This window comes from Enhydra lutris, unplaced genomic scaffold, assembly GCF_002288905.1.
Source record: "Enhydra lutris kenyoni isolate GAN:26980312 unplaced genomic scaffold, ASM228890v2 scaffoldscaffold26, whole genome shotgun sequence".
Taxonomy (NCBI): Eukaryota; Metazoa; Chordata; class Mammalia; order Carnivora; family Mustelidae; genus Enhydra; species Enhydra lutris.
This window is the reverse complement of record NW_019154110.1, coordinates 26,886,188-26,910,167: the sequence shown is the minus strand read 5'-3', so window position 1 is coordinate 26,910,167 and position 23,980 is coordinate 26,886,188. Positions and strand designations below refer to the sequence as shown.

Genomic DNA, 23,980 nt, shown 5'->3' with positions numbered 1-23,980 from the left:
GTAGGCCCTGGTGTGTGTGCACCTCTTTCCACTCCAAGCTGTTCTGAAATGTGGAGGGACTGCTCCCCAACTTCCCTTGCCCTGGCTTAGCACAGGTCCTGTCTGGCCCCACACCAACAAATCACTTCCCTGGCTGGGGGGCTGTACTATAGATCATGAAGGATCCCACCAAGAAGCAATCCCAAAGACCATGGGGCTTAACTGTGCATCATAACCTGCGGGGAAACTGAAGCTTCCTGAGGCTGTGAAGCTGGCCCAAGGGCCTGCAGCACCTCCTAATTAACGTGGCCTCAGTTGCTAAGTCTTCAGCCCTGCCTCTGAATTATTTCTGGATTCCATGCACCCCCATCAGCCCCACGACTCCTTCCTACTAAAACTTCTCATGGCTTCCTAGTGTCCACAGGACTGAGACCAAACAGCCAAGCCTGTAAGACTCTTTGACCCACCCTGGGCCTCACTCACCTGTCCAGCCACCTCCCACCCCTGGGACTGAAGCTGCAGCTCTAACAACCACACCCTACTATCCCGCATGAGCTATCCCTGGCTAAGCACCATCACCTCTTAAGTCTTTGCTCAACTTGTGCCTCCCGTGCAATGCCTTCTCCCCAACCTTCCCTGATGGAAATCCACTTTGCATGCCAGGCCTTTCTGGGGCCTTTTCTCCCACTGAGCTATCACTACGCTGGGTTGCCTCGCCACCTGAACTTTGGAGCTCCAGGAAAACTGGGTCATGTCCAATGCACACTGTCCCTCCAGTGCCCAGTGCAGGGCCTGGCAGGGAGCAGGTCTTCAACAGACATGCCCCTTATCAAAGAGAGACTCTACTTTGGAGCTGGCACGGTCCTTCCCCAGGGTGGCTCACTCCTGGCTGATAGTGAGATGGGACCCATCTCCGACTCCAAGCAGCCTGACCAGGAAGGAAACTGGGCAGGTCAGAGGACAGTACCAGGTTTGGCTGCTGTCCTTCCCCTGCCCAGGTTTAGTTTCCAAGATTTTCCACCTTGGAGGTTGGTGGAAGGGGTAGAGGGAAGAAGAAAGCTGGAGAGAAGGGAGAGGCAGCTAAGAAGTCTTTTCCATGAAGGAAGAGGGCCAAGGAGCCTGATAGACCCCAGGGACAGCAACAAGGAGCAGAAGGGGGAGGCTAGCTGCCTGACTGCCCCCCCCACATACACAAGCCACGTGGATTGCGGGGCTCACAGCTGCCTTTTCTCCTGCCCTAATTAGCAGCTGCCCAGCACCCCCCTCATTGTCCCAGGCCAGTGCCCCAGGCAAGGCCTCTTTTGTGCTCCCAGATTCCTGGGTGCAAGGTGGCCTCATTAGTGCCCGGAGACCGCCCCATCTCCAGGGAGCAGGCGGACAGACAAGGGGGGTGCCAGGGGAACAGTGATCAAACTCCCGCTTCTGAGAGCCTTGGCGGCCATTCTTTGGGTCCAACCTGGAGACGGGCCCCCTGCAGGAAGCTAATCTTAGACATGTCTTTGTCTGGCCCCAGAGTGGACGCAAGTACCCGTCTGTCCCCCACCACCTCAGAGCACTATAAACCCTAGGCCCTTGATCAGGGGTCACAGTCAACGGCCTCAAAGTTCCTGGCTATTCGGACCACTGCTGACACCACCTCTCCTGGCTACCCCACTCTGAGCTCCAGACACCATGAACCCTCCCTCTATGAAGGTAAAGACGGAGGGAGAGAGGGGTGACTCATCATACCAGATGTGCAATGAGAATGCTTATTCAGGGGGCTGGAAAGAAGACTGAGGGCTCTGAGGCAGGGGACTGGGTGGTCTCAGCGGAGAGCCGGGTGCTTGCAGTGGACTGAGAGCTCGTGCCTCCCGGGCTGTTTGCACCTGTCTCATGTCCCCCTCCCGAAGCCTGCACTGTAGAAATGATTTAATACCGGTTCACAAGGGAGGAAGTTGTGCCCCCTTAGGGCACAAGTGCGAAGAGACAGAGTGCAGTTTCCCCGGAAAGGGAGGAGGCAGACGTGGCAACGCCACGTGGAACCTGCCAGTCGTTGACTTGCACATGTTTGTCCAGGGAGGGACGACACAGGACCTCTGTCTCCCCGAATGAACAAAGTTCTGGTGCAGACAGACTTACACATCTTGTTTTCAGGTATAGTGGTAAGCGCTTTAATGGGGGTACGAGGGACTAAGAGTACCCAGAAAAGAGGGATTCACTCTGCTCAGGGGGTCTCAAAGGGCTTCCTGGAAGAGATGCTGTGCGGGGGCTTGAGAGATGATCAGGTAAAGCAGCCAGAGAGGAGCCCCCCTCCGCCCCCGGCAGGCAGCCATGCTCAGCGGCGGAGAAACCAGCGAACACAGTAGGAGCGCAGGCGGGGAGGGGCGCCGAGCCAGCTGGGCGGGGCCTGGGCGTAGGGGCTGGAGGCTGGCGCGGCGGGAAGACCCCCAGCGCCTAGCCTCGCATCTACCTAGGTACCCTGGGCCGCCGTGACGCTGTTGCTGCTGCTGTTGCTGCCGCCCGCGCTGCTGTCGCCCGGGGCGGCCGCGCAGCCCCTGCCCGACTGCTGCCGCCAGAAGACGTGTTCCTGCCGCCTCTACGAGCTGCTGCACGGCGCGGGCAACCATGCGGCGGGTATCCTCACGCTGGGCAAGCGGCGGCCCGGGCCCCCCGGCCTCCAGGGCCGGCTGCAGCGCCTCCTGCAGGCCAGCGGCAATCATGCGGCCGGCATCCTGACCATGGGCCGCCGCGCAGGCGCAGAGCCAGCGCCGCGCCCGTGCCCGGGGCGCCGCTGTTCCGCAGCCGCTGCCGCCCCGTCTGCAGCGCCTGGAGGGCGGTCCGGGGTCTGAGCCCCTGATCGTGCCCTGTCCTGGCCCTGCCCTTTCCTCGTTGCCCGCCGGGTGGCAGCCCCCAAAAAGGGCAATAAAGACGAGTCTCTAAGTGTGGCTAGTCTCTGTTCTGTGTGGTCGCATCCCGTCCTGCAGGGGGCGTGAGAGTCCTTCGAACTATAAAGAGCCCGAGGGCCTAGAAGCCTCGCGCTGGGGCACCTCTGCTTTGGCGTTTTCGAGCTCTAAACACTGCAAGGAATCGTGGAAGGAAGCTCGGTGGCACGGAGAGGACATGTGCATGCTTGGAGGGGAGGATGGGGAACAGACACGGCTCTCGATGCTCTCCTGGTCTCTGTATCTCGGCCTTTACAGACAGGGAAGGGAGGGAGAGCAAGGAAGGTTGCACAGAGGAGCGGAGTCTGGCCTGGGAAGGGATAGGAGCGGAGCTCGCCCCAAAGGCCAAGAATATAAGGTTCAACATGAATCTTCCAGAATGGCTGCTGCATGAGAGTTGATGGTGTGGGGAACGGGGAAGCGCCGGAGGGAGGCTGTCAGGTTCCTGCAGCCTGGGTTGTGAAGGCCCTCGCAAATCATCAGGTTTTACATTTCATTCTGTAGGTACCTGGGAGTCAGGAGAAGTTCTTAATCAGAGATGGAGTAAGATTTTCCTGCAACTTTAGCTGAATGCACCCTCCACCCCCAATTCACAGGTTGAAGTCCTAACTCCCTCCACCGCACTTCATAAGATGACCTTATGTAGAAATAGAGTCATTGTATATGTAAGTAAGATGACGTCATCCTGGAGGAGAGTGGACCTCTAATCTGATATGACTGGTGTTCTTATAAAAAGGGGGATTTGGATGCACAAAAACTCACACAAGGAGAAACAATGTGAACATAAAGACTGAGGTGGGGTGATGCATCTATGAGCCAAGGAACACCAGAGATTGTCAGCAACCCACCAGAAGCTATGAGAGAGGTATAGAACAGATTCTCCTTCACAGACTTCAGAGGAAACCAACCCTACCTTCTCTTGATCTTGGACTTCTACCCTTCAGAACTGAGACAATAAATTTCTGTTGTTTAAGTCGGTTTGTGGTACTTTGTTATAGTAGCCCTAGGAAATAATTATAACAACAAAATAGAGACACAGAAGGATGTAGCACTTTTAAGCAATCTAACAGCCCAGATAATACCCAGCTCAGACTCTGGGGGTGAGGGAGAGGAGCACTGGCCCGAGATGAGTTTCACCTATCTTCCCATTCTCACTGGCTCCAGCTCCTTCGCCCTGAGAAGCAGCCCCTCTAAGCCACCACACTCATCTGCTCCTGTCATTTTCTGCTTTTGTAGTGAAAAAGTCCCATGGCTGGTCTCACGTGGGTCCTTCTTGCTGCTTCACTGGTTCCCTCTGGGAGATAATGGAGATCAAAGACCATCATTACACCTTTGGAGATTTGCAAACTGCTTCTGCCCACCTTGAAACTATCTTTCTTGTCTCCCATCTTGCCTCCAGCCTCTTTCCCCCTCTTTAATGGCAGCAGAGAGAAGGAGGGTTAAATCAAGACTACAGGAAGAGAAATTGCTCTCCAACACACTCACTGTGTACCAAAAACATGTTTGATTATATTAAATTCTTACAACCGCATGAGGTGAAAATTATTAGCTCCATTTTACAGATAAGGAAAGTGAAGCTTGAGGAGGCTAAGTCACACAATCAGTGAGTAGCCGAGCTGGCATTTTTACCCCATGTACTCCAAAGCTCTTTTCATCCATTCAGCTGCACTCAGAGGCAAAACTCGCCAGGGTGCACTATCCAAAATGCGACACGATGGAGGGTTAAGCCACTCTAGAAGTTGAGTTCTCAGCCTTCCTGCCGATCCTCCACCAACGAAACTAGTCTCTTTAACCCTTGCTGTCACATACTGGAGCGCAGGAAACTGGGATGCTGCGAAATATCTCAACTCCAGCAGGCGGCACTGTGATCCAAACACCATTTCCAGCGTGGGCGGCGCGCGGGGAAACCCGTGGGGCGGAGCCACAAAGGAGTCGCCCGGGAACCACTCGTGGGGGCGTGGCCACCCCAGGAGGAGGGCGTGCCTGCCACCCAAGCCCCGCCCTACCTCTTGGGTCTCAGCTCCAGGTGGGCGTGTCCCGAATTCTCTCTGGGAGAGACACGCGTGGGCCGCTCCCCTCTGGGAGGAGGGCAGCGGAGAAGGGTGAGGGTGTCGCTGGCGGCCCCTCCCCGTGCGGGCCACGTGGCGGGCGCGGGCCGAGCCCGGGGGAAAGAACTTGGCCCGTGGGGAGGTGGGGGGACCGAGGCGGCGCCAAGCTGAGCCGAGAGCTGCGGGGTTCAGAGCAGAGAGGCAGCGGCGGCGGCGGCGCCGAGAGGAGGGGAGGAGGCAGGCGGGCGCATGGGGCGCCCCGGCCCCGCCGGCAGCGCGCCCCCTCCCGCCCCGCCGCGCTGAACGCCCCCCAGCGCCGCTCCTCTAACCCCAGCCCCGAGGCCATGCCGGTCATGAAGGGGTTGCTGGCCCCGCAAAACACCTTTTTGGACACCATCGCCACCCGCTTCGACGGCACGCGTGAGTGGGGAGAGGCTGGGGCTGGGTGTTCCAGCTGGGGCCAAGTCAGCTTCGGCACCGGCGCGGGTCTACTGGATGTGTTGAGACCCGAGGCGGCGAGAGTGGAGTTGATGGTCTAGGAACTCCCGAAGCCGCGGGAAAGGAACAGGACTGGGAGTGCACTGCGAAGGGGGGCGGGGAAAGGGCTAAGAGTGCGGGGGGCTAAGGTTGGGGGTGTGACTTGAGTCAGGAAAGGCTCTTTGTGCCGCAAAACGGAGGAGAGGCCTTGTCAGCTGCTCGCTCCCGGGCAGAGCTCTGCTGGGGGAGTGTGTGGGTATCTGAGACGCAGAGGTGGAACGAAGTGGTCAGGCGCTCTGGAGTCTACTTCCAGAAGGCTCCAGCATCTCCTTGCCTCAGAAAAAAAAAAAAAAAAGAAAGAAAGAAAGAAAAGAAAAGAAAGAAAGAAAAAGAAAAAAAGAAAGAGAAAAGATCAGACTTCAGCAGCACCTAGCTTGGATTAAGGTCACGCGCCCCCAAATCTTGGCGCGTCTGAGTCTGAGGGAGGTGAGGCAGGCGGAAGGGGGTGGTCCGTGTGACGGAGGGAACTCTCTGCTCGCCCACCCCCAGTTTGGATTCCAGGTTCAGCACCTTGGACAGCCACACTCCTCGATCCCAGTCTCTTCTCCCGCCTTTCCCTTTCCCTACTTTGGAGCAGAGCAATCTCCCTTTGCCCCCTTCGGGCTCCCTGGTCAGTATCTGGAAAGTGGGGGGAGCGATACCCGCGGGCGGAAATCGAGCCGCCCGGGCCCTAGCCGCCTCCCCCCCAACCCCCCACAGACACCTCCCTTGTTTCCATAGCTCCCATCACCGGGGAAACGGGCCCTGGGATGGAAGAAGGAGGCTGCTGCCCAGGGCCCAGAGCCTCCCAGGCACCTTCAGTCCCCATCAGCCTCTCCACTCCTACGCACTCACCCCCTTAGCATCCAAGCACTGGTTGTGTCTCAGACCCCTTCCCTCAGCTGGGATTCTGCCCCTTGATGGCACACAGAATCCCCCTGTTGCTTCCACCCATTGGAGCCAGAGGAAGCCAGATCAGGTTCTGGTCCTGGGGTTGCTGAACTAAAAACTTCCTTGCTCAATATGCTGTCAGACTTTGAGCACTGGGACAGACCCTCTGAAATTACCTAAAGAGATGCTAAAAAGAGGACCTTTCCTGGAAGGCAGGGAATAAGGACACTACTCATCACTGTCTCCCTCCCCCACCAAAGGAGATTCGTGAGTTTGGATAATCTCCGTCTTCTGGTTTCCGATCAACAAAATGGGTGTGATATCACCAGAATCTGTGCCCTGTCTACTTTCTAATAGGAGGACAGGATAGCGGCTATGCATGTGTTTTGAAAGCTGTGGGAACGTGGGGGAGTCATTTTACCTTCTCAGTGTAGCTCTTAGTATATGCTAGGATTTGTTCTCCCTAGGTAACTTTTCCCCTATGGTAACTAATGTAACTTTCACAACAGCCATATAGGGAAGATGTATTATGTCTCACTTTGCAGATAAGAAAGTTGAGGCACAGAAGAGTTCATTAACCAGTGTCCTAGGTTACAGTCGGAAAGTGGCAGAGGTGTCGTGCTGGAGCCCATGCCCAGCTCCCTTGTAATAGCTCACCAGCTTGAAAGGAGAGGGAAGGACAGTGTGACCTTCAACCCCTCCAGTAGTCCCTGTCCTGGTTCCAAGCCATCCTTAAGCCCTTGTCCTTTTCCTCTACCTCTTTTTACTCTCATTTCAGAATATCCCAAAGGGGATCCAGGAATCACAAGGAAGCCTGGGAAACTTCTGGCTCTGTGACCTCTGACCACAGCTTGGGGGAGGTACTACTCACCTTGAAGCTAAGATCCCCTCCTGGCCTTGACCTAACCTTGACCTCTTCTTCTCACAGACAGCAACTTCCTGCTGGCCAACGCACAGGGCCCACGGGGCTTTCCCATTGTCTACTGCTCTGACGGATTCTGCGAGCTCACAGGCTACTGCCGCACTGAGGTCATGCAGAAAACCTGCAGCTGCCGTTTCCTCTATGGTCCAGAGACTAGTGAACCAGCCCTGCAGAGGCTGCACAAGGCCCTGGAGGGCCATCAAGAGCACCGGGCTGAAATCTGCTTCTACCGAAAGGATGGTAAGGGGTCGTGGCCCGCCCTGCAGGCCTGCGCAGATCCTGGGCCATACACAGAGTCCACTTGGCACAGTGGAAGACTGGATGCTGGCCCCATACTGCCACAAGCTGACTATGTGATCCTGAGTGCATCCCTGGTCCTCTCTAGGCCTTGCTTCTCCCATCGGGAAGGGAAAGAGTCTGACATAATCGCTGGGGTTCTTTCCATCTGTAAACCTTTGCCAAGCCCTTTGATCATGCCCAGGAACCTTGGGTGATAAAGGGGAAGGGGTGCCATGGGCCGCTCACCCTTCCCCTCCATCTCTTCACATCTACAGGCTCGGCCTTTTGGTGCCTCTTGGACATGATGCCAATCAAGAATGAGATGGGAGAAGTCGTGCTTTTCCTCTTTTCCTTCAAGGACATCACTCAGAGTGGAGGCCCAGGACTTGGCTCCCCAGGAGGCCATGGGGACAGTAATCATGGTAACTGCAGGTCTGGGAAGGAGGCATGAATGGTCAGAGGTCCTTGCTGAGGGTCACACAAGATGTCTGTCAATCTGGCTTCATGGGAGGTGCCCCCACTTATCTCTGCACCCTTCTTTCCAACAGAAAACTCCCTTGGCAGGAGGGGAGCCGGCTCGAGACTTCGATCTGCCAGGAGGCAAAGCCGCACTGTCCTACACCGCCTGGCTGGCCACTTTGGCCGCCGGCGCCAGGGAGGCATGAAAACCAATAATGTGAGTCCCAACATCTCCATCCCAACATCTCCCAGCTGTGATTCTGAGGCATCCTTGCTAATGTCTCCCTGTCTTTCTGATATCCCTCCAGTAGACTTATTCCTTTGTCCACGCTTTCTCATGTACGACTTTCTGCTGTGTCCCATGTGCTCTCACATCTTCCAACCCCATCTCCCTTGCTTACTTATGATTGATATTACTTTACTCTGACGATGTCATAAGGGCAGGGATCTAGGCTCAAATATATTAGCTACCTCTGAGTGACAGTGTTATCTCACGGTGGGGGTGAAATCACAAATTGTAATTCTAGGGAGAGAGCCCCCATTGGGGTCCTGGTATCTAGCCCTAAGACCCTGATAAAGCCACGGGATCGATTCTCCCATCCTCTGTGTAGTTTGTGGGGGCAACAGGGGATGGGATGTGCTGTGTCAGCCTCCCTTCATCTCGGGGATATCCTTATCCTCCACAGGGACCCTAGATTCCAAGTGAAACTTGAGGGAGAAGTTAATGACCCCTGGGAGGTCTAAAGCATGTGTCTGACTTGTTATAATCTCCTTCTCAAGCAGGGTGAAGGTTAAGCCTTATAAATACCCACCACAAAACATGATTGATCCAAAGGGGGCCCAAGCAGTAGGTTGGCAGAGGAAGGAAGTGTCAGGTGCCGGCCCCTGAACCCCTCTCCCACACCTTCCATCTCCTCTCATGATCATGCCTGGAGCACCCACTCCCCCCTGCCCCCTTCCCTGCCTCTTCCTTCCCTAAGCTTTGGCTCCCCTTTCCCTTAAATGTCCCCAACCGTCACCCCTCTCCCCCTAGAACGTGTTTGAGCCAAAGCCATCAGTGCCCGAGTACAAGGTGGCCTCCGTGGGGGGGTCCCGCTGCCTCCTCCTCCACTACAGCGTCCCCAAGGCCGTGTGGGACGGCCTCATCCTCCTCGCCACCTTCTACGTCGCGATCACCGTCCCCTACAATGTCTGCTTCTTGGGCGACGACGACACCCCCATCACTTCCCGACACACCCTTGTCAGCGACATCGCCGTGGAGATGCTCTTCATCCTGGGTCAGATCCTCTGCCCTGCATACCCTGGCGGGTGGGCTGGGGGAACCCACTCATCTAAGCTTTGCTCCGTCCTGAGCCTGCAGGACCCTGGTATTCAGAGCCCAACCTCTTCTGGGTCTTTAAGTCCTAATGGTCCATATCCCCTGAGCCCCGACCCCTTCAGCCTTTAGACCACTCTTCCCTGAAGAGCAGCCAGAAGCCCAATCTGCCTTCCCCATTTCTGCCTCCAACTCCATTCTGGGTCTCATGCTTATTCCCAGATTACTCAAAGCCCCTTAGTAACAGCCTCTTGTACCCCCAGATATCATCCTGAACTTCCGCACCACCTATGTGTCCCAGTCTGGCCAGGTGGTCTCTGCTCCTCGTTCCATTGGTCTTCACTACCTGGCCACCTGGTTCTTTGTTGACCTTATTGCTGCTCTGCCATTTGACCTGCTTTATGTCTTCAACATCACCGTGGTGAGTGACCCCTGTCCCACCCTGCAGCCCAGCCTCCCAAATTCAGCACAGCATCTCCCACTAAGGGACCGACTCCAACCAAGACTCAGCCCTACCCATCCGTCCAGCTGCAAATAGTTGTCAGGCACCTGCTGTGGGCCAAGCTCCTTGCTAGCTGCTCAGAAGGAGCTGGGAGGGTCTGTGCTCTCAGGGAGCTCAGCTCACAATCACTGAGGGAAGCTGAGACAAATGAAAAGCTAACTAGGGCTACCAGGGCGGCGTTGGTCTGATGCCAAATGAGTGGTACTTTTCACATTTTTATTTAACAAACAACTGATGAGCATTTAGCTGTCTGCAAAGCACTGTGTGGAGCATGGTCACTGTGCGGAAAAGGGACAAGGATTCAGCCTCCAGGCAGCTAAGCTGGTGAGGGGGCAGGACTGTTGGAGGGGACAGCAGGAACAGAAGAGGTGAATGGAGAGGAAGACGCGGCCCAGGTATTGCTGGGGGCTGGGCATGGAGCTAGCTGACCTTGGAGTTCCAGGCAGGAAAGTGGGCATGCGTGAAAGTGATCTGATGCTCTGAAATCTAGCCAGCACCTGGGAGTCCAAGCACTCCAGCTGGAAAAAAGGCTCAGGTGATCTGGGAAGTGTTCCTGCGGGAGATAGATCAGGGCTAGACCCTAGACAGAGAGCAGGATTTGGCTGGCAGGGGATGGGGAGAGAGCATCTGGGGGGAACATAGTAAGCCAAGACAAGGAGGTAGAGGCTGTGGGGTGGGTTTGGAGGCAGAGAGTGCCAGGACCTGGGTCCTCCCATCTCCCCGGGGACTGTCTGGAGGTACCTTGGGTGGTCAGCTCTGCACTCAGCCGGTAGCTCATAGGTGCTCTCAAGTCCAGGGTGAGGGAGTCCCACCCTGTGTCCCCAGACTCCCTTGGCTGTTGGGTGGGGAGGTGGAAAGCAGTTTCCCTGTGCGCTCCTCTCTCTGCCACACTCAGCTATAGCAGGAAACCACCTACACGCAGCCGGATTTAACTAGCCGCCAACGGGCTGTGGGCCTCTTCTCCTGGCTGTGTACACGTGTGTGCACGCTCCCACACACGTGCATGTGTGTGTGTCTGCCCTGGGACTCCGGCCACTCAGAGCAGAGCAACCCACCCCTCCCTAGGAGCGCACTCTCCCATCCCATGGCTGTGTCAGCAGGCAAACAACTGTCTCTGGGGAGTGGGAGAGCAGCAGATGGGCTCCTGTCCCTCTTCCCCGGCAGTCCCCCTCCTCTGGTACCTTCAGGAACACTTTTCATGTACTAAGTCTTTTCTCGCACATCATCTCATAGGTGTCTCCCAGTAACCCCTCAGGGCAGATTCTCTTTTTCAGAGGTAGACACGAAGGCTCAGAGAGGTTAAGCAGCTTGCCACAGGTCACACAGCTAGCAGTAGCAGGCAGGAGACTGGAACCAGGTCTCCAGACTCCTAGTCTATTCCTTGTTCCATGACACCACCCCGCTTCCCAGGAACACAAGGCCCCCGAGTGGATGATGTAGCATAAGGGGAGATCAGGAGCAGTGCTGGGCTGGGGGGAGGTAGGGCGAAGAGAGAGGATGAGTGGGCAGAGCTGTGGACTGGAAGGAGCCGAGCCCGGGACACAAGGAAAAGGAGACGAGGGCCCCAGGAGAGTGAGGCGCAGGGCCAGGTGGCTAGATGCAGCCCTGAAGGATTCAAGTCTGGAGGCAGAAGCTCTGGGAGCTGGGGGCAGGCGTTAAGCCCTGGAGACGGTCCATGTGGGGGAAGCAGGGCCACCTCCTTCCCAGCTCCTTCACCTAAAATTAGAGAAAAGGACAGGAGGTGGCTCAGGAGCCGGGTAGGGCCAAGACTACGGGGGACGTTGCTAGAGGCTTCTGGAAGGGCCTTCATACTAAGTTCCCCAGATGCTGCCCTAGAGCCCCCAGCCCTTGCTTCCAAGTTGCCCCCACCCAGAGTACCTGCTCCTCATCTCTAAAATTTGGAGGGCTAATTGAAGCATTAAAGACCACAGTGAAAACAGTCATAGTGGTAATATTGGTAACACTTACAAGCTGCTTATTAGTGCCACGAGTAATCACCCCCCGACCCAGCCCCACAAGGGCTAAGACCTCAAAGCCCAAAACCGAGGCTCCCTCAATTCCTGGACTCCTTTCCTCAACATTCCAGCATGCCCCTCTCATTTGCAGCTGACCCAGCCTGGGAACAGCCCCTAACCTTCCCCGGTCCCCAGGGCCCTGCCTGTTCCCACTCTCCCTTGCTTCTCTGTGTCTCAAGGGATGGCTCCCTTCACAGATGCTGGCATCGCCGACAACCAGCTCTTGTCCACAGCTGATTGCGCCTAGGACTCCGGGGGTGTCCAGCAGGGCCCAGAGCTCATTCCCTACCTCTGACCAGGACTTGCTTTTTCACCAGCCCATGCACGGTGCTAGAGGCAGCACAGCACAAAATGGACTTGGGTAGCCGCTCAGATGGCAGTCCCAGCTCCATCATTTCCTTGGTGTATGACCTTAAGCAAATCACTAGCTTCTCTGAGCCTTAGTTTACTCATCTGCAAACTGGGAACGATGATGATAATTGAACTGAAGGCGCGAGTTTTTCATGAGGATTATAAATGCTTAGCCCAGTGCCTGACACATAGGGCAAGTACATATATAAGTACGCACATAGTTATGTATTAGCCTTTATGAGCTTTAGTATTACTCTCTCCCTGCTGCATTCCCTGGCCACTTCCTCAGGACAGCAGGGCCGTTTTTCCTGCTGCAGCTTCCCCTGGCTCCAGGGCATCTGGTGACAAGGCTCTGGGAGGGGCCGTGGGGGCTCTGAGGAGGTGTGCCTGCTGACAGCCTCCCCCGCCACACTCCCGCAGACTTCGCTGGTGCACCTGCTGAAGACCGTGCGGCTGCTGCGCCTGCTGCGGCTGCTGCAGAAGCTGGAGCGCTACTCTCAGTGCAGCGCGGTGGTGCTCACACTGCTCATGTCCGTCTTCGCTCTCCTCGCCCACTGGATGGCCTGCGTCTGGTACGTCATCGGGCGCCGGGAGATGGAGGCCAATGACCCGCTGCTTTGGGACATCGGTGAGCCGCCGACCCCAGGCTTCCACGGATACCCATCCACCAGCCCTGTCCACACAGGCCCCCGAGCTGATGCCTCCCCCTGCACCACACCCACCACTCCACAGTCTACCTTCCATGCAACAAACGTGCATTGAGCTCCTTCCAGGTTGGGCGTGGAAGTACTGAGTTGAAGACCAAGGGTCTGCCTTGGGCTGACCTCACAGCCTACTGGCAGGGGAGCCGGGCCAGTGACAGGCAGTCAAAAGAGTACTGGAAACACTCAGATGGTGGGGAGGGCGTTTGGGGCAGAGGGAGCAATGCCCTGCCTGGACCCTTTCAGTGGCTCTGCGCTGCCCTCAAAATCAAGTCCACACTTGGCCTGCACCCTGTGCAGCTCTGCAGCCTTCTCTCTCCCCACCTGGCCTCCCCTTCTCCCCTGTGCCCTGTGCCGCAGCCACACTGGCCTCCTTCCAGCACACAGATGTACTGCTTTCTCACAATGGCCTTGAACAGTGTTTTCCTCTCGGGAATCCTCTCCCTCCCTTCTTCCCCTAGGTGACTTTTCTAGTCCTTGCAATCTCCACTAAAATGCTCTGTCCTAATGGAGCCCTTTAAGAACCATAACGCCCACCCCCGACTAGTCCCCGCAACTGGCTTGGCTCTCCCTAACCCATTATGCCCTATTCTTCCTTTTTAGTAGCTCACTGCCCACCTGCAATTTATTTCATGTGTCTCTCCCCTCCAGACTGTAAGTTCCACCAGGGCAGGGAGAATGTCTGGCAGGTCAAATGCCAGGACCCTGCACCCAAGGGGTGCTCAGTAAACTACTTGAGAGTCCTCCCTCAAACGGTCAGCAGCTTAGCCCTGCTTAATGTAACTGTAACCAGCTCACTGTGGGAAGTCCCAGGCCCAGGCTGCTCCTCACATTTCCTGTGCCTGTGGGTGCAAACCTCCCCTCGCCTCTGTAAATACTTGCCCAAGGTCAAGCGCTGGCAGCTCAGGGAAAGCCAGCTCTCTGCTGGCCAGGGCAGCTGCTCCTTGCCTCCCTCCACCCCCCAGGCTGGTTGCACGAGCTGGGCAAGCGGCTGGAGGAGCCCTACGTCAATGGCTCGGCCGGCGGCCCGTCGCGTCGCAGCGCCTACATCGCTGCCCTCTACTTCACGCTGAGCAGCCTCACCAGCGTGGGCTTCGGCAACGTGTGCGCCAACACCGACGCCGAGAAGATCTTCTCCATCTGCACCATGCTCATAGGCGGTGAGGCCGGGCCTGCCAAGCCCCGGGGTGGCCCTGCTAAGCCCCGTGTGCAGATGGGGAAACGGGCTCAGAGAAGGCAAGATGTCCACCCACGTCCAGACAGTCGTGCATTCATTCATTTATAGCCGTTTCCTCAGCATCTACTACATGCTGGCCCTTGGGGTGGGAGGGACGCAGGGGCATGCCACAAAACAGGTGTAGCCTCTTGCGAAGAGGGTGGGAAACCCAAGTCATGACCTAGTTGGGGGGAGGGGGCAGGAGAGGAGCCTCAGGTCTGGCCCCTCCCTGCCCCCACCCAAGCCCACAGGCTCTCGTGCCCCTCCTTCTCTGGGAACCCAGATCCGTGGAGGGCAGGGTGGGTTTGGGGTGAGGGAGGAGGCTGTGGGGGGCGGCGTCCCTCACGGGCTGCCCGCTGCCGCCGCTGCAGCACTGATGCACGCCGTGGTGTTTGGGAACGTGACAGCCATCATCCAGCGCATGTACTCGCGCCGCTCGCTCTACCACAGCCGCATGAAGGACCTCAAGGACTTCATCCGCGTGCACCGTCTGCCACGGCCGCTCAAGCAGCGCATGCTCGAGTCCTTCCAGACCACGTGGGCCGTCAACAGCGGCATTGACGCCAACGAGGTAGTGCGCTGGGATCCCGCGGTGGGGAAGGAGTGGAGGCCGACAGGGTCCTGGGAGGAGGGCGGGGGCGGCTCGCGGGGGCGCGCACCCACCAAATCCACATCCCTCTCCCTTTGCACTAGAAGCACGGGAGCTGAAAGGGAGCTCAGGCCTCAGCTAATACCATCCGTTCCCCCACCCCAGCCTGCATTTCCTGAGCACTTGCTTTGGGCCAGCCTCTGTGCAGGACCCAGAGAGCTCAGGAATCATGACACTCAGCCCTTGTCCTCAGGAAGACACCGGTTGGGGGAGGGAGGCAGACAGGTAAAAATAATGATAACAACAACAACAACAACAACAACACACAGTGATTAGGACTCTGCTGGAGGGATGGTGGTTCCAATGAGGGGACATTATGTCTGGACCCCCACGAGTCAGGGAAGGTGGCACAGAAGAGGGGACCTTGTGAAAGGCAAGAAGGAAATCAGCAGAGGCCATTCCAGGCAGAAAGAGCATTAGGAACCCTGGTCCGGAAACGACACAAAAGAGCAGGGCGAGTTCAGGGAACTGAAAGTGTTTCACTGAGCCTTCCGAACGGGTGTGTGAGTGCTGTGGAGGGAGGAGGGAAACAGGAATGTAAGAGACAGGGCTGGGGAGGCAGGCCCACCCAGCTCATAGGTGGTCTTGAATTTAGATTTTATCCTGCAAAACTTTGAGGCTGGTGAGTGGCCTGGGGCTCTAGGAGGTGTTTCTGAGACTTGGAGCCATGGAACCTGGTAATCAGCTGGTGGCAGGAGAGGAGCTCAGAATGAGGCTGAGGTTCCTGATTGGGGCAGAGGGGTGTGATGGAGGCATGGCAGGAGGAAGGCTGGACTTAGAGGTGGAAACGACCAGGATGAGGGTGTGGTGCTTGTGGTAGATCCAGGTGGAGGCTGCTCCTTAGGCAGGTGAAAACACAGATCTAGACCTGTATGCAGGGCTCCGGGCTCACCAGGAGTAGGGAAGTCATGGAGCTGGTTGCCATGGTGCAGGAAGAATGTGGAAAGTTAGTAGAAGAGCCTGGGGAGGAAATGGAGACAAGAGGGAGAGGTCAGCAAGCCAGAGTGGCCTAGGGGCTCCGTAAGATGAGGATGGATCTGTGAACATTAAGTTTGATTCTCTGAAGGTCATTGGTAATGTTCAAGGCCTACGGTAACCTTGCATCTTTACAGATGATGATATGGAGGCCCAGAGAGAGCAAATGGATTGCCCAAGCTCCACAGGGATGTAGGGCAGAGCTGACTGCTAGTTTCCCGACTCCTGGTTGAAAGGTTGACCCACCAGGACTGGTCCTTGTGTGGGGCTGAGCAACCACACAATGAGTGTGTCTGCATGTAGTCATGTAGTCATGGGCAGTGGACAGACAGGAAGAGACCTAGTCTCTGCTCCAGAACTTGGGTCGGGAGGTCCACACACAAGCAAAACTGAGGTCTTCCTGAAGGTCAGAAATGGGTCACCTCGAAGCAAAGGGCACATTGGAGCTCTCCCCTGGGAGACAGCTCAGGACATTTGTAGAACTCAAGTAGCAGCCGTAGGGGGATGGCCAGAATGACCTATGCCCCTTATGCAGTTACTGCGTGACTTCCCAGACGAGCTGAGAGCTGACATCGCTATGCACCTGAACCGGGAGATCCTGCAGCTGCCACTGTTTGGAGCAGCGAGCAGGGGCTGCCTGCGGGCCCTCTCCCTGCACATCAAGACCTCATTCTGCGCCCCAGGCGAGTACCTGTTGCGCCGTGGGGATGCCCTGCAGGCCCACTACTACGTCTGCTCCGGCTCACTCGAGGTGCTTCGAGACAACATGGTGCTGGCCATCCTGGGTGAGGATCCCACCTCCACCTATGACCTACCCTAGAGCCTTGCCCTAGAGGCCTTGGGTGTGGCCGGGAATCTAGGGACTGGGCTACCCCTAGTGGATATGTGGAATTCCTGCTGAGGAGTCCTCTTTCTTGGTCCCTTCCCCCTACTACCATCCCTTTTGACCATACCCTTGGATTCTCCCCTACTCCCATTGGCCATCAACCCATCAACCCTCCCCCAGTGACTCTCCCCCAACTCAGTTGGTCCTTTCCCACTGCACCATCTCCCAACTCTACTGACCCTTCTCATGGACCCTCAACTCCGTTGACCTTTACCCTTTAACTGACCCCTCTGGCCATTCTTTACTGATCATCCAGTTCCATTGATAACACTGACATCCCCCACTGACTGTCTCCCAACTTCATCCGTCATTCTCCACTGACTTTTTCCCACCTCCTTTGGTTATTTCCACCAATCTTATTGATTGATCCATCTTCGACCACCCTTCAAACACACTGACCACTGGTCAAATCCATTGAGCACCTCCCACTGATATCCTCTTGGTCCCTCTCCCCCAGCTGACTGTCCCCATCCCTTACCCACAGGGAAGGGGGACCTGATTGGGGCAGATATCCCTGAGCCGGGGCAGGAGCCTGGGTCAGGGGCAGGCCCAGGCTACGTGCTGAAGACCAGCGCTGACGTGAAGGCATTGACCTACTGTGGCCTGCAGCAGCTGAGCAGCCGAGGGCTGGCTGAGGTCCTGAGGCTCTATCCTGAGTATGGGGCTGCCTTCCGGGCTGGCCTGCCCCGGGACCTCACCTTCAACCTGCGCCAGGGCTCTGACACCAATGTATGTAGACCCCCTATGGCTTTCATCTCCTCCAAGGTCCCCTCCTTCAGAGCAGACCTCCCCATGCATCTCCTTGATCCTGAGAAAATCCTTCCTCAGTCCCAGGCACCCCTTTCCATTGTCCCTTCCATGCTTAACATATTCCACGCCCACCTGACCCTTCTCCATTGGCCATCACCCAATCCCATGGACCATCTCTCACCGCTTCTACTTCCAACCCCTCCGACCCATCATCTCCTGTTGGCTCCCATCCCCTGCACCCATCCTCACTCCAGACTCCTCAGAGGGCCCTCGCTTTGGGAGCAGACCCCTTGTGGGCTCCTCCTCTGTCAAGTCCCTCTCTGAGCTGGCACATCATCCCCCCGGTTTCCTCTTCTGCCCTCACCAGATACGTCCTGAGCCCATTTTGGCTTAGGCTCTGGGGCTTTGTCTTTCCCTGCTTTTCAGATTGACTTTGCCCCTCAGACGTCTCTGAGCTGGAGTTGGAGGGTATCTCTGACTCAGTTCCACAGAAAGGCCCCACATTCTCAGAGCCCACAGCACCGATGGGTAGGACTAGGAAGTGCTGCGGCAGGCGAGGGGGGAGGTGTCAGTCAGCTTGAACTCCCCCTGTGTCCCCGCAGGGCCTCAGCCGCTTTTCCCGGTCTCCTCGCCTCTCCCAGGTAACACCACCTTCCTGGGTCGGGTTGAAGTTGTGTGGGGAGAGTCTGGAAGCTGGGGGCCCCTTCCCTTGGCTCCTTTGCTGCCCGGAGAAGGGAGGGGGATGGGGAGTGGCATCTGCCAGTGAAGGCTGTTGCTTAATGAAGGGGCCTATTGTTCACTGTCCTGACACCAGCTGCCCTCTGCCCACAGCCCCGCTCGGAAAGCCTTGGCTCCTCCTCAGACAAGACCCTGCCATCCATCACAGAGGCTGAGACCGGGGTGGAGTCTGGGGGTGGTTCTAGGCCCCGCCGGCCCCTCCTGCTGCCCAACCTCAGCCCAGCACGACCCCGGGGCTCCCTGGTCAGCCTCTTGGGCGAGGAGCTGCCCCCATTCTCAACCCTTGTCTCCTCCCCTTCCCTGTCCCCAACCCCTTCCCCTGCCTTGGCTGGCCGGGGCCACAGCCCCTCCCCTCATGGCCCCCCCAGGGGCTCTGCTGCTTGGAAGCTCCCTCAGCTTCTCATTCCCCCACTGGGAACATTTGGACCTCCGGACCTCAGTCCCCGGTGAGACGCCAGCCTCCCCTGCCTTCCCCATACCCCTGCTGGCTTCCAGAACCTTCTCTGGGCTCTGTCCCCAGCATTCCAACTAGTGCTTGTCCAGTGCTCGTCCTGTCTCTGCCCCATCTGTCCATCTGCCCTTCCTGATCCACCCACACTTGCAACCCCACCCTTTTTGACCGCGGCTCCTCTCCAGCTCCCTGGCACTGCTGTCCTCGGTTACCCTCTGCCTGCTCTGCTCTGGCCCTTGCCCTCTCCCCATGGGACTGATGATCACTGCCCCCCATCCCAGGATAGTGGATGGCATCGAGGACTCTGGCAGCACAGCAGAGGCCCCCACATTCCGGTTCAGCAGGAGGTCTGAACACCCTAGGCCCTGCTCACAGGCCCCTCCTTCAGGTAAGGGCCAGCCATAGACTTCACGTCTCAGTCACCCGTTCATCCGCCATCCACCCATCCCTTCATCCAGCCCATTCCACACGTAGTAAGGGTCAACCATGTGCTGGGCTCTGTGCTGGGCATACACAGATAAGCTGGACTTGACCTACATCCTTAGTGAGCTTCCCAGTCCAGTGGGGGACACAACTGTGTCCTCGGATAAACGATTCCAGAGCAGCGTGTTAAGTACCATGACTGAGGCAAGAGCAAGGCTCTGAGGTAGGAGAAAAGGGCACGCCTAACCTTCCTTCTTAGAGGAGGGGACACTTGTGGTGGGTCTTAAAGGTTGGGTGGGAGTTTGAGAAGTGGAACAAGGCCGTTGCTGGAAGGTATAAAGGCCTGAGAGAAGAGCACATCGTGTTTCGGTGCTAAATAGAAGCTTCTGGGTATAAAGCTGGGGCAGGGGTGGGGGAAGGCTAGGGAAGTTATAGGGCCTTGTAATCAGCCTAAAGAGTCTGGATTTTCCATCATCCTGAGCCCAGAGCTCGCTCTTCCCTTGTTCTCTGCCCGCCCAGCCCAGGCTACAGACTCCTGTTTCCCACACTCACCCTTGCATTCCTTTACCCTTTTCTGCCTGCAGGGACCAGGCCCAGCCAGGAACTGGCCACGGAGGCTGAGGAGATGAAGGAAAAGGTCTGCAGGCTGAACCAGGAGGTGGGTTGGGGCTGGCTCCTCCCCTTTGACCTTGGAAAATAACATCTTGGGAGATTTGCCTCATAGAAGAGCATTTCAGGGTTTAGACCCAGAGTCCTGAGTTTACATATTTACACTAGTTGGGTGACCTTGGGCAAGTCCCACAATGACCCTGTACTTCAATTTCCTTGTCAAAAAATGGGCAGAAGAACATGTTTTTGCCAGAGTGGTTGAGGATGAGATAAGACCCGTGCCTGGCTAGTCCCCGGTCCACTGTAAGCCCTCACTGACCGCTGCTTCCCTTTCTTCCCAGCTGCTTCAGGCCTTCCCTCCTTCCACCACCTTGGCATTCTCTCCTTTAGGGACCTACCCCCTACCAAGTCCCTTTCCTACTCCAGCCCTGGGAAGTGGATGCTCAGCAAACCTAGGGCGCAGAGGACGGGGAGGCAGAGAGGCCTTCAGCCCTGGGAGAGCTGGATCTTAATGTCCGAACCCTGGTCAGGAAGAGCCCAGATCTTGTACAGCAAGGCTCTGCCTCTGCCTGCTCCCTGGGGATCTCTGAGCTGTCATCAGGGCACTGCCAGGCCCAACCCTTTGGGAGCGGGCCTTCCCTGGGTTCTGGTAAACATCCCAGGCATCCCAGGAGGGCAGCCCCTGGGCTGGGCGGGCCCTGGGGTTGGGGGCGGGACCAGGCCTGGTTCGGCCGCCTGGAGGGCCAGTCCTGCTTGGGTCACAGTGGTTCCCACACTTGAGTGTCTGTCAGCACTTGTAGATGTGGACTCCTGCACCTCACCCAATTTGGAGTATCTGGGGTAGGGCCCAGGAATCTGCATTTCGACAAGTTTCTCAGTTGACTCTGTACTCCCTGAAATTTGCAAAGCACTGAATAGACACACTTGGGCATGTGTGCTGGGATAGCCCGAGACTAAGCTTGTGTCTGTCACCTCCAGCTTTGTGGCCTCTTCGAGGCCTGCTTTTCTGCCTCTTGTATAAGTTAGGGTGGGGGGGGGCGGTTGTTGCAATAGCCACTGTTCCAAATCCTGGAAAGCATCTGAGTGTTTTCATCTCGACAAAGAGAACCCCTGCCCTGCCTTTTTCTTGGGGTGGCTGTGAACAGAAGTGGCTGGGAAAGTTTTGTAAACTGTTGGGGGGGGCGTGTATCTAGGAGAGTGGTGGTTGCTGTGACACCTGGGGAACCACTGGTTATGTTCCAACAGATCTCCCGTCTCAACCAGGAAGTGTCTCAGCTGAGCCGGGAGCTTCGACACATTATGGGCCTACTACAGGCCAGGCTGGGTCCCCCAGGCCACCCAGTAGCCTCAGCTCGGCCCCCAGACCCATCTGGTCCCCAGCCGAGGCCTCCATGCATCTCTCCATGTCTATCTGGACCACCACCTAGCCTCCAGGATACTACTCTCGCTGAGGTCCACTGCCCAGCCAGTGCGGGGACAGCAGAGATGGGAGCCACCCTTCCCAACCTGAGACCCTCCGTGCTGTCCCCCTACCCCTCAGAGCCTGAGTCTCTGGGACCCTCCCCAGTGGCAGAGGCCTCACCTCTGACCCCACGCCTCATGCGACAGAGCTTTCGGTCCAGGCCAGACACGTTCCACTGACCCAGGCCCTAGGCCCAGGCCTGTCTGGGGTGGGCACTACTGCCTGCCCTCCAGGGAGGGGCTGGGCCCCTTGGCCTCCTGCCTCGGGTCAGCAGCCACCAGCTGGTCTGGTTGGCTCTGCATTCTCTGGACTTTTTTACAAAGCCTGGTCACTTCTGACCCTGTTCCCTTTTCCAAACCTTCCCCTGTCCTTCCCCTCTGTGAGGGGAGCCACCTGAGGCTGTGGAACCCAACAGGCATGAGACGGAATGCAGTGCCGATTAGGCCAGCGGATGACATGTCCTGCTTTCTCCCCAGGACCCGGAGGCAGGTAGATATGGGGGAGCATCTGGGGCTAAGGGAGGGTCCCTGATCCAGCACGGGAAGTGAAAGCTGAGGCAAGAGCTGGCAGGATCTTGGTGTCTAAGGCAAGAGGGACAGATTGCAGATTTCACTGCAGAGATAGCTTCGTGATATCGGGAGGCCTTCTGTCCCAGCCCCCCAGTCCCCTGGGCCCTGCTGGAGACCTTGGAAGCAATGTCACCTTGAGAGGGATAGGTCTAGACGGCTGGCATCTGAGCAACCCAAGACTCCTTAGACCTCCCACTAGCAGCCAAGGCTGGAGGAGCCCATCTCATCCCTCAGTCCACACAGGAAACAAATGATGACCCCCAGATACATACTTTTCTGTTCTCGTTATTATTACTTTCTTTAATAATATGAATGAGTTGCTGGCACTAAAAATCAGGAGAGTTCACATAAATATCCGGATAGTCCAGCTTCTCTAAAAAAACATGGGGAGTTCTGGCAGTCCTGGGCCAGCATTCCACCTGGTAACAATCAACGTGGTGTTGAGTGGCCACCATCGTCTTGAGATGGGGCCACTTGAGGTCATCTCCTAACACCGAGCTAGCTTCCCTCATTTGAATTCTTTGGTCTGTGTAGGTATATTTGGGTTTGCAGTTCCTGCCTTAGAGTTTCCTCCCAGGTTCCTCTGCTCCAGCGGGAGCTTTATGGGCCCAGCCGTGTCTGTTTCTACGCCTGGGCCTGTCAACATCTCTGTTTCTGTCTTTCTGCAGGCTGTCACTGAAGGTGGTCTCTTCTGTTGCCAGGAACTTCAAACAGTCCCCACAGCACTCTTTATCCCTCCCCCTGCACCAGAGCTCAGCCAAGCCTGTTCTTCCCACATCCAACACGGTCTCGCCCAGGACCCTGACTTCTCACATACCCACCCTGGTCTCCAACTCTCCTTTACCACCCAACACCCAGGGCTGACTTTTGGATAGGAAATAAATGCTTTATTTTTGTAGTTGTTGGCTGTGGATGTTTCTGGGGGTTGGTCTGAGAGCCCCAGGGCTTTGGAGAAGCCTACAGGGCAGTCACTCCCCACCACACCCCAGGGCCCAGTTGCTGTCTCTAGGAAGGGCAAAGGCGCCAAGCAATCCACTTGGCACCACATTCGCGCCACCAGAGGCCCCAGGGGTGAGGCAGAAACCTTAATGAGTCACTGTGGGCCGTTTACACCCCCTCCTCCCCCTACCCATCACAGTCTCAGATTCAGACGCAGTATGTGAGAGGGACAGAGTCCCCGCTCAGGCCCACTTCCAGCCCTGGAAAAGGAGCCCATGGGACTCCCCACGGATCTTGTATAATTGATCCTGTACCTGTTGCAGGATAGGTACATCAGGGTCACCAGCTCAGAACCTGCCAGGAATTCCACTCTGCCTTCCTCTCCTTTGCTCTCCTAAGCCTTTCTTCCATCTTGGCTTTCACTTCTCAGATGATCACTGCAGGGGTGCAGGGGTGGGGAGATGGGGGTTACGGATATTGTTAGAAAGAAGCACCCTGGTGACCAGATGGATCCAGGTGTGGGCAGTTTTATGGCAGGCTGTCCCAGACAGGTTGATTCTCCAGCTCAGGCTCCAAGTAGGATTGGTGTTACCGAGTGTCCCAGGAACAACGCCAACAGCACTGAGGGCCTGAGCTTTGATTCCATACAAGTTTTGAGGAGTGTTCCTGGGAGTGGGACGCCAAAGCAGAGGAGATACCGGCCTGTGTTGGGGGATGGGGGTGGGCGGAGACAGAAGTGGTCCTAATGCATATTGAGGGAAGGAAAAAAATAGAAAAATAGAAATAGTCCTGATCCATATGGAGGTCAAGGTGGGGGAGGCAAACAGAAGTGGTTCTAGTCTGTGTGGATGGGGAGAACCAAAGCAGAAGTGGTCCGGCTCTGTTTTTAGCATCAGAGAAAGAGCTGGTTCTGGTTGGAGGTTGGGGTTGGGGGCCTGCAGAGGTAGAGGTGATCCTGGTGTGGCTTGGGGTCCAGCCAAAGGAGGAGGGTTCTGGTTTATGGCTGACAACTGGCAGAAGGTCTCCCTTTGATCTCACCCAGGAATTCTCCACAGAACCCTTCTTATAGCACTTGCATCACCTTCCCCGCCACAGAATGTCCCCCACAGTCCGGTTTCCCTGAGCTGACTTGGCCGGAGAAAGTGCAGACAGGGGCTTCTCCGGTTTAGCCAGTGCTCAGGACTGCGGACTCATGTGCGTATTCATTAACACCGTGTTCTTGCTTTCCCAACTCTGCACACACAGCCTTCTGCCCTCTTCCAGCGCTCCGCCACCCTCCTCCCCTCGGGGCTCCTGGAACCCAGGGTGACGCGATTGGCAGGCCTGGCTTTAAAAAGTTCCCAGTCGGGCTCCGCCTCGCCGGCAGCCGGCTCCACCCTAAGTCTAAATCCCAGGCGGCCACCGGCTCCTCCCA

At 56.8% G+C, this 23,980-nt stretch overlaps 2 protein-coding genes across 4 annotated transcripts; both read left to right on the top strand.

Moving 5' to 3' along the window:
• The first annotated feature begins 1,650 nt into the window (after window positions 1-1,650).
• LOC111151706 (hypocretin neuropeptide precursor) lies at window positions 1,651-2,903 on the top strand. 2 transcript variants are annotated; one of them, XM_022509859.1, is made up of 2 exons: window positions 1,651-1,671; window positions 2,433-2,903. In XM_022509859.1, exons 1-2 carry the CDS (start codon window positions 1,651-1,653, stop codon window positions 2,805-2,807), a joined length of 396 nt encoding a protein of 131 aa, XP_022365567.1. In that variant the 3' UTR covers window positions 2,808-2,903. The 2 variants fall into 2 exon arrangements, 1 of the variants encoding a protein (XP_022365567.1); XR_002640869.1 differs by lacking the exon at window positions 1,651-1,671 and adding an exon at window positions 1,975-2,112 and having other exon boundaries at window positions 2,433-2,498.
• Window positions 2,904-5,251: 2,348 nt separating this feature from the next.
• Window positions 5,252-22,525, top strand: LOC111151593 (potassium voltage-gated channel subfamily H member 4). Of its 2 annotated transcripts, none has more exons than XM_022509673.1 (17): window positions 5,252-5,368; window positions 7,284-7,517; window positions 7,832-7,978; window positions 8,105-8,232; window positions 9,049-9,292; window positions 9,594-9,751; window positions 12,619-12,770; window positions 13,977-14,059; window positions 14,487-14,686; window positions 16,275-16,524; window positions 17,110-17,354; window positions 17,978-18,016; window positions 18,207-18,559; window positions 18,846-18,952; window positions 19,572-19,645; window positions 20,842-21,547; window positions 22,296-22,525. In XM_022509673.1, exons 1-16 carry the CDS (start codon window positions 5,293-5,295, stop codon window positions 21,235-21,237), a joined length of 2,886 nt encoding a protein of 961 aa, XP_022365381.1. In that variant the 5' UTR covers window positions 5,252-5,292; the 3' UTR covers window positions 21,238-21,547; window positions 22,296-22,525. The 2 variants fall into 2 exon arrangements, with proteins under 2 accessions (XP_022365381.1, XP_022365380.1); XM_022509672.1 differs by having other exon boundaries at window positions 12,619-12,826; window positions 13,865-14,059.
• Window positions 22,526-23,980: the final 1,455 nt, after the last annotated feature.